The sequence below is a fragment of the Neoarius graeffei genome, chromosome 9, assembly GCF_027579695.1.
Source record: "Neoarius graeffei isolate fNeoGra1 chromosome 9, fNeoGra1.pri, whole genome shotgun sequence".
Taxonomy (NCBI): Eukaryota; Metazoa; Chordata; class Actinopteri; order Siluriformes; family Ariidae; genus Neoarius; species Neoarius graeffei.
In genome coordinates, this window is record NC_083577.1 from 12,452,667 (window position 1) to 12,471,422 (window position 18,756).

The window sequence follows — 18,756 nt, forward strand, 5'->3', positions numbered from 1 at the left end:
ACAGAGCAGGGCTTTATGGAAGATTAGCCAGAAAAGTAATTGCTTAAGAAAACACGTTTGGAGTTTTCCCAACAGCATGTGGCAGACTCCCCAAATATATAGGAAGAAGATTCTCTGGTCAAATGAGACAAAAATTTATCTTTTTGGCCGTCATGGGAACCGTCATGTGTGGCGCAAACCCAACACCCTGAGAACGCCATTCCTACAGTGAAGCATGGTGGTGGCAGCATCATGCTGTGGGGATGTTTTTCATTTGCAGGGACAAGAAAGCTGGTCAGGACTGAAGGAAAGATGGATGGCATTAAATAAAGGGCAATTCTGGAGGAAAACCTGTTTGAGTCAGCCAGAGGTTTGACACTGGGACGAAGGTTCACATTTCAGCAGGACAATGATCTTAAACATTGTGATAAAGCTACACTGGGTGGTTTAAAGGGAAACATTTAAATGTCTTGGAATGGACTAATCAAAGCCCAGACCTCAATCCAATTGAGAAACTGTGGCATAACTTGAAGATTGCTGTACACCAACACAACCCATCTAACTTGAAAGAGTTGGAGTAGTTTTGCCTTGAGGAATGGGCAAAAATCCCAGTTGCTAGAAGTGCTAAGCTAATAGAGAAATACCCCAAGAGACTTCCAGCTGTAATTGCAGCAAAAGGTGGCTCTACAAAGTATTGACTTTTGGGGGTTGGGGGTAAATACCTATGCACACTCCAGATTTCTGTTTTGTTTTTTTTATCTTAATTATTGTTTGTGTATAAAATGACAATTTGCACCTTTAAAGTGGTAGACATGTTGTGTAAATCAAATGGTGCTAACCAGTGGCGGCTGGTAGTCTTTCAAACAGGGGAGGCTGGTCGGTTACGATATTTCCAGATTTTAAAAGAAAAAAGAAAAAACACATCAATTTTGCCCATACTCTTGCCTCTGATCTGGCTGATTGTTGGCAGGGTCACAAACTGTGAAATAACAGGTTCTTTTGGCCCATTAGCCTACTGTCCAATATACATGATGGTGGTGTTGGGGGGGTATATTTGAACATTTTATATTTTAAAATTGTGGCATGTTGTTTAAAAATTGATCATTATTGAAAGCAGCTCTTTGTCAGGAACCTCAGCAATAACAGCAGAGTGTTCTGGAATAGGCACAAGCACTGACCTTGGGGAGCCAAACATAGAGCTGGGTGCCACACATTTCATTCAATGACACTTTCCCTATATTTTACTTATTTTGACTGAGAAATGTTTTATTGACAATTTTGATAACCCTTCACTTTTAATCCAGGCCTGTAGTGTGAAATGTTCTCGGCTGTGTTTTTGTTTAAAAATGTTTTCTAAATTGTAGCTGTGTTTAATTCATATCCAGAGAAATATATATTCCAATATAATATACTCAGCATAAACATTTTAAATAGATTCTATATTTTTGGTCCATCCATGACATATTACTAAAGTAGCCTATTTACTGTTGTTGATGTGGGTCACTTGCTGTTAGCCAATTCACTTTCTCGTACCAGGAGAGCTGAAAGGAACGAGTATTATTCCCTACCTTTTTCACCAAGTCAATTTGAGGCGTTGGTCTACCCTGCTCTTTAATTTTAATTTTTTCCTTGAAAGGAAGACTGGCAAATGGCTTCACCAAAATTAAATCAACAATGCTTGACATCCGTGCGCAGCTTTCTTGCTAGCTGACTAGCCCCCTCAAGTTCAGTCACTCAAATAAACGAAATTTTCTTGAACTAAGATAGCAAACTTGACAACACTATATTTACACTTTATTTACAATGAAAATATATACAAACTAAAAAAGCTGGTAGAAACCGTATGTAATAAATGAAATCGAAATGTAAGCTGATCTCTTACAATACACCACAGCACTTGCGAATCCGCATGGGACTGAACTGAAATTCACTGCTGCCTGTCTATATTTGAAACGAGCTGTCAATCAAAGAAAATATCCGTCCGCTTTCACCAATCACCAGTCTCCTCGCGGAAAGCTTTGCCATGTCCCTCCCACTGTGAGGCTGGGAGTCCGTGGGCAGGTGTTTTCGCAGTATTTGTCCAATAATCGTCTTGCATTTTGATATTGTAAAGCGCATAGCTCCCAAATGCCATTGAAGTCCACTGAGGCTGGGCTGCATCGCGTTGTCAAGAGGGGGAAAAACTCACACACACATTAGGCGAACTGGGGAAAGTTATAACAGAATGATTTCGCACTGTAGTTGGGTTGAGCACATTTATTTCTATGATTCTGGATCTGAAATAGCAATGTTATAAGGTCGGCTATAACATAAGCCTAGCGCAATTCATCCTACACGATGTTCGTCATTTTTAGAGGAGGCTGAGCCTCCCTCGTTGTCTTAGAGCAATCGCCCGTGGTGCTAACCCCCCAAAAATCCATTTCGATTCCAGCTTGTAATGCGACAAAACAGGACAAACACCAAGGTGGAGAAATACTTTTGTAAGACACTGTAATGCTTATCAATGATACAACATATCAACATATTTTAAGCACTTTATATTTCATTGGTTTTTGATTAAAAACAAATGCCATGTGACCTTATTGACTGGATTTAGCAATTACTAATGCCTTTAGCAACTACAGTACAAGTGCCTTTTGCGAAGACATGCGCTGCAGATTTGCTCTTAAGACTCCTTCTTATGAGTGAGTTCAGGAAGACCATATACAGAGACAACGTTCGTTGCTTAAGAGCATCTTTGAACTCACTCTTTAGCCCTAGAGTGCAAAGTTATCAGGAAACCCACCCCAGAGCATTTACAGGTTTATATTGAAAGAACATGCCTTTCTTGGGGTTTAGAATACAGTTTGTGATGTCCAGTATCAAGGATGTGTTGGTGATAGCTGTGCTGTTGGAAGGCAGAGAATTCTGGATTTCATCCATCATGGCCACAATGCTGAAATAAAATATTTACATGCAGTTATAAGAGTCAATATAAATTCAATTTCATTTGAATGTGTTCCTGTTCCACTGACATCTTGCAATATATATTGTAAACAAACTCTGCTTTCATTACTAGAAAAAAATGTTAAAGATTGTTCTAATTTTTGGTAAATAATAACACTCAACTTTAATGCTGACATAATCATGTCATAAACATGTCATTAAAGAGGGCATGAGACATGACATCGAATGGCCAGTGATATTCTCTATGTCGAATAGATCACGATCCAAATTAGCATAATGGCCTACAGTGATATATTAGACAAACAAACATCGGTGGACATAAGACTGACATAACTGTCACATTCAGAAGTTTGCCAATGACACAGCCATCGTCGGGTGTATCAGTGACGACAGAGAGGAGGAGTATAGGAGCCTGGTGAGGGACTTTGCTGTGTGGTGCAACAGGAACCATCTGCAGCTCAACACCTTGAAGACCAAGGAGCTGGTCATTGACTTTGGGAGGTCCAGACCAAGGTCACGACCGGTTCTGATCGAGGGAGTCGAGGTGGTGGCTGTGGATTCCTACAAGTACCTTGGGCTGTGGCTGGACAGCAAGCTGGACTGGACTTGCAACACCAAACACTTATACAGGAAGGGAAAGAGCAGGCTATACTTCTTTAGGAGGCTGCAGTCCTTTAACATCTGCAGGAAACTCCTGTGGATGTTCTATCAGTCTGTGGTCGCCAGTGTCCTGTTTTACACCGTGGTGTGCTGGGGGGGCAGCACATCCAAGAAGGACACATCCAGGCTGGAGAAACTGATCAGGCGGGCTGGCTCTGTGGTCGGCATGAAGCTGGACTCTCTGGTGACGGTGGCAGAGAAGAGGTCTATGGACAAACTATTGAACATCATGGACGATGCCAGTCACCCTCTGCACACCGTCATCAGCAACCAGAGGAGCCTGTTCAGTGACAGAATGCTCCTTCCCAAGTGCAGGACGAACAGACTTAAAAACTCCTTTGTCCCTCACGCCATCAGACTGTACAACTCCTCTCTGGGGGGGAGGAGGGGTAACAGGAGGACAGAGGATGGGAAGGAGCAGTAGCCTAGCCTAACAATAAGCAATGCCGGACAATGTGCAATATAATGTGCAATATAAAATGCAATATCTCTCCTGCCGCTGCCCCCCTCCTCCCCCTCCCCCCTTCCTTTCTTCCCCATATCTTATTCTTTTTATATTTGTATATGTAAATACTGAATTTATTTTAATTTATCTAGAAGTTTTCTCTATTTCTTGTCTCTGTTTATCTGTAATGATGCTGCTGGAATCTTAATTTCCCTGAGGGAACCCACCCAAAGGGATCAATAAAGTTTTATCTAATCTAATCTAATCTAATCTAATCTAATCTAATCTAATCTAACCATGTCCCAAAACACACCCAGGGGTTTGTCATGACAGCTTATATCCAATAATGTATTGCATGTCCAATAACAGATTACCATTAACACTAATTTTCACCATAGATATCATGTTTCATGCTATGACAGTTTATAACACATTGACAAATTGCAATACGTACTTCATGACAACTGTTATCGCAATTAACAAAATAATATCTTATGTCACTTGGTAAAATTTGCTAACAGTCCTCTAGTTAGCATGTATTATGGAAAATATTATGAACACTCCTTCATGATGCTGTCATAGACTTGTAATAAACATGTCATAAACAGAGTTCTGAAGACCCTTATGAGAGAAAAAGCAAGGATCCGAGTGCCCTTGCCCAGACCAGGGATACTGGGGCCCCACCCTGGAGTCAGGCCTGGGGGAGGGGCTCATCGGTGAGCACCTGGTGGTCGGGCCTAAGTCCGTGGAGCCCGGCTGGGCCCAACCCAAATGAGCAACACGGAACCACTCTCTTGTGGACCCACCACCCGCAGGAGGTGCCGTAATGGTCCGGTGCATTGTGGATCGGGTGACAGCCAAAGGCAGAGGCCCTGGCACACTGATCCCCGACTGGCAAAACTGGCTTTTGGGACATGGAATGTCACCTCTCTGGTGGGGAAGGAGCCTGAGCTTGTGCGTGAGGTTGAGAGGTACCAACTAGATATAGTTGGGTTCACCTCAATGCATAGCTTGGGCTCTGGAACCAATTTCCTGGAGAGGGGTTGGACTCTCTTCCATGCTGGAGTTGCCAAGGGTGAGCGGTGCTGGGCAGGGGTGGGGCTATTGGTAGCCCCTCAGTTCGGTGCGCTAACATCGGTGTTCTCCCCAGTAAACAAGAGGGTCGTTTCCTGCACCTTCAGGTCCGGGAACGGTCTCTGACTGTCATTTTTGTGCTTATGTGCCAAATGGTAGTTCAGAGTACCTAGCCTTCTTGGAGTCCTTGAGTGGGGTACTAGACAGTGCACCATGAGGGGACTCCATTGTTTTACTGGGAGACTTCAATGCTCATGTGGGCCATGATGGTGAGACCTGGAGGGGTGTTAATGGGAGGAACGGTCTGCCCGATCTGAACCCGAGCCACAAAAATGAAGCATAATCCAAAAATGAACAATGTAAAAATCACAAAAGTAAAATATACCAAGTGTCTGTACTTTATATTATTCTACTCTTACCTCTTACAGTTTTTGAAACTGAAACTCCGAACCAAGGCTGACATACACACGCTGTCGCCATGACCGAAACTCTTATTTCCCGGAAACCGCCTGGCGCTAGAGCTCAGTGGAACACACTTTCCCTCTGTAATAAGTATAAACATGTCTGATAGCGATTTATTTAGTCTAGTCCATTTATTTCAAATGGTGAACCGAATTGTATACGCTCACCGGCCATTTTAATTGGAACATGTGTATGCGCATGCACAGTGCGTGATCATTACACTTACATTCTTACAGCACGATGACGTAGTGGCTAGCCCCTGTATATGAGGCAGTAGACACAACAAAAACGATTTTGACCTTTTTAGTGACCTTGACCAGAGGACCCTCAAAATGTTGGAGGTTCTACTTGAGACCAATGCTCATCTATCCTGAAAGTTTCATGAAGATTGATCCAGCCGTTTTCCCATAATATCGTTAATAAAAAAACAAAGAAACCCGACCAAAAATAATATCTCGCCTTGCTTATTCCATAGCAGGTGAGGTAATAACAGTGACATGACTGTGTTATGTGACTGGACATTAATTGAAACAACAGCTGCTATGATATATGTTTGTAACACGGTGATATCAATCTTATGATGCATGGTTCAAGAACATTTTTACAATTGGACATTAATAATGAAATTAATTTCTATCATCTCTAGCATATGTTTGGGTCAGAAGAAGAGAAAGCCACTATGACGGGATATGACAATTGCTATGATATGTTTATGACATGGTTATATCAGTCTTATGATGCAGGGTTCAGTAAAGTCTAACTGCTGGCTGTTCCAATGAAATGAAAATTAATGACTTTTAGCAAGTTATGGGGTCAAAAGAAGGCAACGCCTCCATGATGGCATACTGGATGACAATTTCCATAGTATGTTCATGACATAGTTATGTCATCTTGCAATGTGGTGTTCAAGAACATTTTTACAACTGGACATTAATAATGAAATGAATTTCAATCATTTTTACCTCATGTTTGGGTCAAAAAAAGAGAAGGCCTTGATGACAGGACATGACAATTGCTATGAAATGTTTATGACATGGTTATGTCAGTCTTACGATGCAGGTTTCAAGAACATTTTTACAACTGGACATTAATAATGAAATGAATTTCAATCATTTTTAGCATATTTTTGGGTCAAAAGAAGACAAAGCCTCAATGACAGGACATGACAACTGCTAGGATATGTTTTTGACATGGTTATGACAGGATATGACAATTACTATGATATGTTGATGACATTGGTGATGTTTATGATATGATGCAGGGTTCAGTCAAGTCCAACTGCTCGCTGTTCCAATGGAATGAAAGCCAATGACTTTTAGCAAGTTACAGGGTCAAAAGAAGGCAATGCCTCCATAATGGCATACTGTACAACAATTGCCATAATATGTTTATGATATGGTTATGTCAGTCTTATGATGAACGGTTCAAGTAAATTCTTACAACTGGCCATTACTTATGAAATGAAAACGTTAACAACTTTTCGCAAATCCCTGGGGTCTAACAAAGATATAGCTACCATGTGTAAATCTTAATTCATTAAACATTTTTCATGTAAATGAAGTATCGTGAAATATTTCCTTGGTCAAAATATTTAATTAAAACTAAAATTAGCTTGCAATGTGTAATTTACTTACACTTCATTCCACTTGGTAGGTCCACCTGGCTTTGAGACTGTGTTTATATATGATATAAGGCTCTGGATGCTAGGCGTCAACACTTCAGCAAAATCTGGAGCAATGGCACTGATAAAGCTTTCTGTCTTGAGTGCAACTTTTTTCCTGAGTTGCTGAGCTTGATTGTAGCTGATATTAGGGTTCAGCAGCAATTGAAATGAGTTGTAGAAAATGTCTACAATATCATCATCTGTGTATGTCGTATCAGTGTAATTGAAATTCTCCAAGATCACTCTGACAGAATGCATTATGGCTTTAGTGAAGTTTTCACTCTGGACACCAGTGTCTGTTTGGCCCAGCTGCAAGCTGTAGTTCAGAGACTGTAAGATTTGCTCAGTGTTGTTGATATAGACCTGCTCCTCTGGTGAAAGCAGTGGTGCCAAGGCCTGAATCAGCTGTTCAAGGTCCATAGTTGGAGTGGTGAAATCAGTCAAAGTATTGTTCCACTGGAATATTTTGCTAAATGCAAGTGTCAGTTGCGGGTTTGTGATCCAATTTTGCATTATGTTGAGGTAGTTTTGGATCTCAGCTTCAATATCAGCAGGCAAACTTATGTTATGTTGTAAACCCAAGTGATCATGAAAGGTCTGTTGAAGCTCGAGGTTCATCTTTATTAATTGTAGTTGACCCCGCATTAGAGATATTATTATATTACTGATTTGATTCAGATCTTCACCACTTAGGGGAGGTTGAACATGGCCAATTAAGTCCTGGATCTGATTGGACACCAGTGTGGAAAAATTTGCTTGAGCAGTATTGATTGTGGCCATCATTTCTGTTATATGGATGAATGGATAAAGAATATCTCTGAACATGCTGTCACTTGTGGCATTCTCCAGGTTATGTAAGTACCACATGGTGATTTCAGAATACACCTTCTGAGCATAGGGCTGCTGTGTCATCAGTGTAGAATTGATCATATAATAAGGGTAGTGGTATTCATCATTGAATACCATCTTTAAAAGTCCCTCCAGTGTATCAAGCTCCACTTCAATCAAGGTCACATTTTCCACATGGAGATTTTCAAGATTCAGTCTGATACTTTCCAGTATTACTTCGAACACTTCTTCTGTCACTCCGAGTGGCTCAGACTCTAGACTAGAAATGTTCCAAAACTCCATTGCTTCATCAAATATCATATTTAAAGTGGCTCTAAGACTTGTCTGGAAGCCTTCAAACATGGGTATGGCCTGAAGGAAACCAATTAAGCCCTTCATGGTGCATTCTGGCACTGTGGAATTGATATGAGATCCTGGGTCCTGGACTAGAGAGTTCAAGTATTCTGAGATGTTGACAAGTTCTTTGAGCTTTGAAAGTAGCAGAGACAAGGAAGAAGCTTCTGATAGATTTGAAAATTGTTCTAAATCAAAAATAGTGATATTTAGTTCTTGGAACTCTTCCTGAATCATGCTGATGCTGAGATTAGGTGAGCCAGACAACTGCTCAAGGAGAAGGATGATCTTACTGACATTTTCCACTGTATATGCATCAGATTCTGACATGTTCCATGGTAGGAGAAGGGAAAGAATATGACCAGCAACAGAGGAAGTCATATTGCTCTCAATGGGCATCATTGTGAAATTACCACCATCTCCTATTGACATTACTTCATCAAGCAAAGATAGTATCTGGAAAAGCTGTGAAGCATCAGACAGGCAGTCTTGACCACTAGCTGCACACAATTCCAAATCTTGAAGCAGAGCATGTGTGTGGTTGAGAACACCTTCTAACTGGATCTGTTGTTCAGTAGCCAATAGTTCTCCAAGTTCAAGCAAGATGGCATGCAGAAGTGCAAACTGTCCTTCGCTGTTAAGCATCTGAATGGACTCTGGGCTCAAGAGATGGAGGATGTTCATAACCACAGAATTGGGTTGACTGTAGTTCAAGCCCCCTGACCAGAGATCCCCTAAATGTCCCAGGCCAAAGGCTTCCAAAGTGTCATTCACCATGGAAAGGAAGATGTCTTCATCTAGATCATCCGTGAGTGAGATATTCAAGAGAAGTTGTAGGTGCTGGTTGACCAAATCAGTGAGGCTCAATGAGAGGTTCTGTGGTGACCCACCAGCAAGAATATATCCAGTGCTGCTGAGATACTCTTGTAGATGATTCATATAGGTGTCTGTCATGATGCCCTTGAGCAGGAACTCTGCTCCCTGGATGGGTCTAAATGCAGTGCAAAAATATGTCTTAATTTTAACACATACTGGTATAATATAAAAACACAGTACAAATTTCAATACTGTTTAGTTATTACTACTATAACTGTGATGATGATGAAGTACCTTGAGGTATCAGATGAAATGTTCAAAAATAAATATCACTATAGTGTAGAAAAGATTTAGTCCTCCTACCTCAGAAGAGCAGCTGGATTGTCACTGATTTCCTGGAGTAGAGATCCAACCACTGGAATAAACCCCTCCCATGTAAATCCAATGTTACAGATCGTATCATTTGGTGTAAAGGTGCCTGGGTAAAGAGGTAAAAGAATGATTTTTTTTTTTTTTAGCTAAGTACATAACTCACCAACCTGCCTTTAAGAGTCTGAAATCTCTTCTCACACCCACTGGTCCACTAAATTTATCAATAAGGATTTTGTTGTTGTTGTTGTTGTTGTTGTTGTTGTTTTTGAATAAACTGGCATTTTCAAGATTCAAGAAGTTTATTGTCATATGCATCATAAAAACACTGAGGTTCAGACAATGCAATGAAATTCTTACTTTGCTGCTCTCCTTACACACAACAATAACACATACACTCAACAAACACATGACAAAAAATGCACAAAAAGGGAATAAAAGTAATAAAAGTAGTAAATGTAGTAAAACTAAATAGGTAAAAGAAGTGCCAAAAAAACCTGAATTATTTTGTAAAGTTACTCTGTTCTTTGTGCAAACAGGTATCTGCAGTGGGGATGCTGGAGAATGGGGAGTACAGTGTTTAGTGTGTTGTATTGTTCAGGAACCTGATAGCCTGTGGATAGAAACTGTTTGTGAGTCTTGTAGTCCTTGATTTGACACTCTGGTAGCGTCTCCCTGATGGCAGGAGTGTAAAGAGACTGTGTTGTGGTTGGCTTAATAATGTTATGGGCCCTCCTGATGACCCTGGTGTTGTAAATGCCCTGTAGTGATGGGAAGGCCATTCCAGAGACAGACTGGGCAGTCTTTATCATCCACTGGAGAGCCTTCCTGTCCTGAGTAGTGCAGTTTCCATGCCACACTGTGATGGAGCTGGTGATGACACTCTCAACTGTGCATCTGTAGAAGTTGCTGAGGATTTTGGTTGGCATGCCAAACTTCCTCAGCCTTCTCAAGAAATACAGTCTCTGCTGTGACTTCTTCAGAAGCTGCTGAGTGTTGTGAGACCAGGTGAGATCCTCACTGATGTGAGTGCAGAGGAACTTAAAAGTTCTTACTCTCTCCACCTCTGTCTCCCCAATGTATACTGGGGAGTGCTGCTCCCTCCTCCTCCTAGGATCAATAATCATCTCCTTGATCTTATCTGTATTTAAGGAGAGGTTATTTTCCTGGCACCAGGCTACCAGTCCTGCCACCTCTCTCCTATATGCTGTCTCCTCTCCACCAGTGATCAGGCAAACTTTATAATGCTGGTGTTGGACTCAGAGGCCACACAGTCATAGGTGAAGAGGGTGTACAGCAGAGGGCTCAGTACCTGGGGGGGACCCTGGGGGGGTCCCTGTGCTCATAGTTCTGATGCCGGATGCCTGGTTTCCTACTTTGACTAACTGGGGTCTGTTTGACAGAAAGTTCAGCACCCAGTTGCAGAGGGAAGGTGACACTCCAACGATGAGAAGCTTTTCAGACAGTCTGTGTGGTATGACTGTGTTAAATGCCGAGCTGTAGTCTACGTATTTTTATAACAAAGTTCTACACTCACTGGTCACTTTATTAGGAACACCCATCCACCTGCTGCTTTATGCAGGTATCTAATCAGCCAATCCCTTGATGCATAAAATCATGCAGATACAAATCAAGAGCTTCAGTTAATGTTCGCTTCAAACATCAGAATAGGAAAAATTGTGATCTCAAAGTGTGACTTTCACTGTGGCATGGGTGTTGGTGCCAGATGGACTGGTTTGAGTATTTCAGAAACTGCTGATCTCCTGGGTTTTTCACACACAACAGTCTCTAGGAGTTTACACAGAATAGTGGGAAAAGCAAAAAAAAATTGAGTGAGCGAGCGACAGTTCTGTGTGTAGAAACAAACACCTTGTTGATAAGAGAGCTCAGAGGAAAATGGCCAGATTGGTTCTAGCTGCCAGGAAGAATATAGTAACTCATATAATCACTCTTTACAGCCATGGTGAGCAGAAAAGCATCTCAGCATACAACAGCAGCCAAGAACAGGAATCTCAGAGTCAAGAACAAGTTCCTATTAAAGTGGCCGGTCATTGTATAGGCTATATGATGAATAAAACTGGAACTGTAAATGATCGGAAGTTCATTCTGTACTTGTGTTGTGTTAAATATAATATCAGGATGTCTCAAATACTTTATTGTGTTTTGTAGCCAAGCTACAGTCACTCCCTTCTTGGGCATGGCAGACACCCCAAGATTTTGAGCCCCAATTTTATCTCTAATCTGACATTTAAAAATGAGCAGCAATTTTTTTCTGGATGGGAGCTTGATCAAAACCCCATGTTTACGAAGACAATCATGTGGTATGGAGAGCCAGTGAGTCAATCTTAAGCCTTCCAATCTTGCTCTGGATTGATCTGTTATCTCCCAAAATTTAAAAACATTTTGTCTGTCATGTGAGCTGGTGAACAAGATCCGTCACTGATTGCTTGGATAACTCTGGTAAATGCATGGTAATGAGTATCTTTATAACAAATTGTAAAATTGAGTATAATGGGACTGGCAAAGAAAAGCTTGTCTGTGAATATTAAGGTACACAGAAAAGAACAGCAAGATGAAAAAAATGTTTAACTTCAGGCTTGTTCATGTACGTAAAATGATGACAGGGCTGAGTCACACTTTTTTGTATCTGACAAAACCTGTTATGTCTCTGACACTCTGCTTTTGACTTGATGTCTTTGTATTCTGATCGAGGAAAACTGGAGTTCAGAACAGCATGGTGAATTTCCTACATTAACACACCTGCAAAACCTGGAAAATAACTGTGTGACATTGAATCGTGGGAAGACATCCAGTACAGTGGGATTTGTTAGTGCTTTAAACTCCCAAGAGCCATCAGTTGGTCTAGATTTACATTCTGCACTCCCAAAACGATAAACCTCACAGTTACTAAACAATGGTTTAAAATGAATATCACTGAAGGGATTAAAAGTGCTTTGTCAGTGTATAAACTGCATCGACAACTAATTATTAATTACTACATTATCAAATGCACATGCTTGTTCTGAAAGATCACTCACAGTTTGGTGGAGAGGTGATATTTGGCTGGAAGGTCATGATCCAGTATGCCAATTGAAAATACAGCTCCATGGTTGACCACTGACTGCTGTTCTGAAGTACTGACCCCATCATTGCAAACTCCTCCAAACCACTGGAAAGCAAACAGCAGAATGTCATGTAGTGCTGATAAATAACACATTGCAGAAAAATTGTGCAGTACTACAGCAAAGCAGTTTTCACTGACCTGTTTAGAAGAATCTCAGACCAGTTGACAGTTGAGTTATGTGGGATTTGACTGAAAAGTTTGTCTTGGATGAGCTCAACAACCTCCTTGAGGGAGTCGGTGAACTTTATTGCAGTGCTGTATAACTTGTGCCATTCAGTCAGGATCATAGCGGGAGTGACATCATACACCAACGTGGCATCAAACACACTGGATAACTGATTCAACTGCAAGTGAAATAAATAAGAAAATAAAACTCAGACAAGCCAGTTCATCCACATTATAATGAAAATATTCTTCGAAAAAGATTTACACCGATCAGCCATAACATTATGACCAATGACTGGTGAAGTGAATAAGATTACGTAACACTATCTCATTACAACGACACCTGTCAAGGGGTGGGATACATTCGGCAGCAAGAGAACAGTCAGTTCTTGAAGTTGATGTGTTGGAAGCAGGAAAAATGGGCAAGCGTAAGGATCTGAGTGACTTTGACAGTGGCCAAATTGTGATGGCTAGATGACTGGGTCTCAGCATCTCCAAAATGGCACATCTTGTGGGGTGTTCCTGGTATGCAAGTGGTTAGTACCTCCAAAAAGTGGTCCAAGGAAGGAGAACTGGTGACTGTGTCATGGGTGTCGAACCTAAAGTTCCTAGAACCATAATGTTAAAAAAAAATCTGCCAAACTCGAATTATTTGCTAAGAAGATACTCATAATGGTGTTTCACAAGTCTCTGTACCCTAATCCTGAGGAACCTAATCACCTCATCACATTGGAACCTCAGGTAGTGGGTTCATGGTCAAAATAGTAGATGTTGGTTTTGGGGACAATGGTGGCCTTTGAGTACGGCCATAACCCTCAGCCATGCGTCAGTGTCAGTTGGATTAATAAACAAAAACTAATGTTTATATACTGTATTATTCATTGTATGTACCTTCTGCTCCACATCCAACCAAGGTTTCTCATTATCCACTGCAGTTTCATTCTGTATGACAGACACAAAGGTCGCCTGGAGATTCTCTTGATTGTGCAGCAGTGGTTGGACATAAGCTGCAAAACAGATGGATGATACAACTAATCAGACTCACTGCCTGTGCAGAGAAATTTATTCCATGAAGGTTAAGTAGTTAAATACCCAGCTGCGTCTCTATTACTGCTGTGACCAACTGCATGCTGGAATGAGTTCCCATCAAGAGTGTTTGAATGTAATCCCAGCTTGGCGTTACACTCAGCATGCCCATCAGTGTATTAGCAATGCCTAGGAATCTATACAGAGACCGGAAATATAGAAAGGACAAAAATGAGTGTGTTTGTATTTTTTTTTTATGTGGTTACATTTATATTATGACTAAATGAAATGAAGATCAAGACAAACAACGCCCCAAAATCAAACAAGTGAGCAATTATAGAATATGATTCAAAATCCAAAGTGTTCAACTCTTCCAGGGGGTCACTTGCAAGTCCACTTGTAGTCCAATACATCTAAAATGTGATGTTTTCTTTCTAAAGTGATAAAGCCTAGGCAAAGAAAATACCCACAGAAGAAATAGTGTCATCTTGAAAAGGATGGGTTTATCTGGTTCCCTTTCAAAGTTTCTTCCTCATGTTGTCTCAGGAAGTTTTCCGTTGCCACTGATGCTTCTGAATTGTTCATTCAGGAGCTCAATCTACATTCAGATTCCTGTTAAGCTGCTTTGTAGCAACGTCTAGTTTTACATTTGGATTGGGTGGAACGGTGGTGCAGTGGTTATCACTGTTGTCTCACAACAAGAAGGTTCTGGGTTTGCACCTCATGGCCAAAGGGGGCCTTTCTGTCTGGAGTTTGCATGTTCTCCCCATGTCTGCATGGGTCTCCTCCCACTGTTCAAAGAAGTAAAAGTAAAAATATCCAGCCAATGGGGTTGCACAAGCCAGTGCATACTTAGTGCCGGTCTCAAGCCTGGATAGATTGGGGAAGGTTGTATCAGGAAGGGCATCTGGTGTAAAATCCTAAGCCAAATCAAATACGTGGATCCAGATGATCCGCTGTAGTGACCCCTAACGGGAGCAGCCAAAACAAGAAGATACAAATAAAACTGAATTGAATTATTTGTAGGGTCACAAACAAAAGCACCTTTCTAAATAGTCTCTGACTTCATTCAAAGCAAGAGATTGTTGCCTTGTTGCCACACTGTTATAATAGACAGGTGTCTCATAAAGCAAGACCTTTGACTGAAGGCATCTTCTAAGAACGTTTGTTTCGAATTAATTTGTAGGATAGCATTTATGGTAGCGTGTGACATCAGCATGCTGTGCCACTAAACTTGTTCATTTTGAGCAAGCTAGCAAACATCCACTAATTGGCTAACAAATGTCTCACCAATCGTATCAAATAAATTTAGTTGGTTACAGTCACAAGGTTATAAGATAGATACAATGTTTATTTCTTGGTTAAAAAAATCCCTAAAAGTTATATTTGTATATGAATTCACTTTTATGCGAAGCTTTGTCTACATTTTTATCTATAAATCTGCACAGCTTTATGAATAATAGGCAGCATCAAGGATACATCAATGATGCCTTCAACTGGACACAATTTGAAGGCATCTTAGAAAACAGGAAACAAGAGTTTGATCAGTTTCGAATGGTCCTTGATGCCTCTATGTTATGCTCTACATCCTCCTTAGATGGCATTTTCCCTGTTTCGAACTTATCCAACATTAAAGCAACCAACTGATATGAAAGTTACTTTTGACCTGTGAAGGGCGGAGCCTTTGTAAGGATTAGTGGATAGTCACAATCACATCAGCATGAAGCATAGCTTTATAAAGATGACGATGAGAAGGTGGATCAAGAATCAGAGTCAAGAATCTCTGATCTGAAGTGAATAAATATAAAAATAAATATAATTTAAGAGCATACAGTTGTTCCGGCAGTGTCTCTGGCTGGCTGTCTCTGTTCTCAAAGCCTGTATATGGTCCCTCCTGGAAAAAGTCACCAAACAATTTACCCAGAATGTCTTTTGCAAAGGCAAGATCCGCTGGAGAAGTTGCGGCTCGACTCCAGACCAAAAACACCTGTTAATAAAACACATCACATCACTAAGACAGCTTTCAACCAAATTTCAGAAATGATTTCAGCATGTTTGTGACCCGATATTTATGTTCAACTATCAACTCCTAAACAGACTGAAAGTGATCAAAATGATCCCTGTAAATTATCAATAACACTCTTTAATAGGTACTTACATTGGCCTTTATAACATATCCGCAAGCATTGCGTACAAGCTTTGTAAAGCCATGCTTGAAGATTTAACACCAGACAACAAGTTTCAAAACTCATGAGTTCACATTCTTTGAAGGAAATTTATTTTATACCTTCACAACACATTCATTAACATTGCATAAATCTTATACAAAGCTCTAAAGAAAGATCTGGTACAGCCTCATATGCCATTAGAGATTGTTTATGTACAGTGTGTCTTTTTCTTTATATAAATATTATTAATTAGTATAAATATGCAGGTGATTATAGGAAATCAAGTGCGCTGACTGGTCAAGAGATTCGGACTATTTCTCGATAATCACCTCGAGCGACTTGGCAAAATGGCGGCCAATCACCGTAAGTGAGGAGGAATTACAAATGATGAAAGAAAATGCTGTTCCTAAGTTTGGTCAAAAACTATTCAAAAGTATGGTAGAAATGTGATTTATTTTATCAATTTCAAAACAAAGCATTTTATGTGACTTGGCGTAGATAAGTGACACAAGTCTCTGCCGCGCCTTTATTACATTTGCATGCTGCTTTTGAAGTTTTAAATAAATTTTTTAAAGATGATTTTTTTAAAAAAATCACCCGTGCATTTATGCTAAAACAATTATCCATCTCAGGCTCAGTGAATATCAGTGATTATTATACATATAGGCCACTTTTTCCATGGAATAAAAATATGTATTTTATTCCCTTCTAGTGGATTTACTGATAGCATGCAATATTGTTATCATATCGCTTATCCTCCATGTATTATGCCACTCTCCCCAATGGAGAATGAGCGTGCAACATTGTGACATTGCAACATTACACATTGTCAATATCAGAACTTGTGAACTTGTCAACATGTGAATATCCAGTGCCAAAACTTTTCTGCTGCGCATGCGCAGAATTGTTTCTTCGTCCGCCTGGAAAGAGAGAAGACGAGGCTAATCCAGTGCTACTGCTAGGATTAAGCACTAAATAAATAAACTGAAACCGAAGATGCGCTGAACACCCGAAAGGCTACCAAAACTTCATTATATATTCTTCATACATATTCACAAGAGAAAAACATGCCAACGAACATCAAAAAACTGGAAAAGAGACATGTCAGAGATCCAAAACTTCTGTGCTAGCGAGCGACTATGACAACTTGTAAACAATCATGGCCGCCAGGTTTGCTTCGTTAAAAGCAGAAGATTTTGAGAGAATTTTGGTTGCCAGGTCGCTCCGTTGTGTGTAGTTGTCGATGTTGATTTTAAAAGTAACTAAGTAAATTACACAGGGAAAATAATAATAAAAATAATAATAATAATAATAATAATAATAAATATTCAGTTTGACGGCACTAGCACTGGCCTTTGCTAACGCTACACTGGCTGGAAGGGAACTGCACTGCTGCGCCAACAGCACCAAGTCACTGGTAAGCTAGAGTTGGCCTTTGCTAACGCTACTGCTACACCGGCTGGAAGGTAACTGGACTGCTGTGCTAACAGCACCGAGTCACAGGTAAGCTAGCATTGACATTTGCTAATGTTGTGGCGACACTGGCTGGAAGGTAATGGGACTGCCACACTAACAGCACTGAGTCGCGGGTAAGCTAGTGTTGGCCTTTGAGAATGCTGATATGAAGAGTGTGTGTATGTATAATAACAATAATAATAATAATAATAATAATAATAATAACATTGGCTGGCTTTTTTCATGGTATATTCAGCTACTCATCTTTGACTTGTTCAATATCATGCTAGCTGAATGGAATATATCTGATATACCACTCAAAGCCAGCCAATATTTTTTAAATAATAACCTTGACTTTGTCTCAGTTATTATTCACCAATATTCTCTACATCTTTGGTGAATAATTGTTAAATATTATTATTATTATTATTATTATTATTATTATTATTATTATGGACCTGATGTTCAAGATTTGAATGGTTGCTGTCTCTATGTGTCAGCCCTGTGATGATCTGACAACTTGTCCAGGGTGTACCCTGCCTCTCGCCCATAGTCAGCTGGGATAGGCTCCAGCTTGCCTGTGACCCTGCATAGGATAAGCAGTTACAGATGATGGATGGATGGATGGATGTTCAAGATTTGTTACTGCAATTTTTTTTTGCAAATTTGCTTTTGTTAATAGTGCATTTATGAAGTTTCATTGAACTTCATTCATCTAACTAGTGTGCATCGTGCTTCATAACTAACAATTATTTACCGAACATGACGTTAAAAATCAAATATCAGTGAATAATATTTTGAAGTGAATTATAGTGAAATGAATTTTATTCACCGATATTCACTGAGCCTGAGGCAGATAATTGTTTTAGTATAAATACACAGGTGATTTTTTTTTTAATCATATTAAAAAATAATTTATTTCAGTCTTCAAAAGCAGCATGTAAATGTAATAACAGTGCGGCACAGACTTGTGTCACTTATCTATGCCAAGTCACATAAAATACTTTGTTTTGAAATAGATAAAATAAACCACAATCCCACCTTACATTTGAATAGTTTTAGACCAAACTTCATAGCATCTTTAGTGCTTTTAGGGACAATATTTTCTTTCATCATTTGTAATTCTTCCTCGCTCACGGTGACGAAGCGATTGGCCGCCATTTTGCCAAGTCACTCGAGGTGATTATCAAGAAATTAGTCTGAATTCTCCAAGCACCAACGT

The 18,756-nt window shown here is 40.1% G+C and overlaps 1 protein-coding gene across 1 annotated transcript in view; it reads right to left on the bottom strand.

Moving 5' to 3' along the window:
* Positions 1-18,756, bottom strand: part of abca12 (ATP-binding cassette, sub-family A (ABC1), member 12) — a 253,058-nt gene that overhangs the window by 163,672 nt on the left and 70,630 nt on the right. The window contains exons 12-19 of the mRNA XM_060929010.1: positions 15,744-15,898; positions 13,978-14,108; positions 13,777-13,892; positions 12,859-13,064; positions 12,635-12,765; positions 9,591-9,705; positions 7,201-9,402; positions 2,802-2,914 (exon numbers count right to left, since the gene is read on the bottom strand). Coding sequence (XP_060784993.1) covers positions 2,802-2,914; positions 7,201-9,402; positions 9,591-9,705; positions 12,635-12,765; positions 12,859-13,064; positions 13,777-13,892; positions 13,978-14,108; positions 15,744-15,898 — 3,169 coding nt within the window. The remainder of the gene's footprint in view (positions 1-2,801; positions 2,915-7,200; positions 9,403-9,590; positions 9,706-12,634; positions 12,766-12,858; positions 13,065-13,776; positions 13,893-13,977; positions 14,109-15,743; positions 15,899-18,756) is intronic.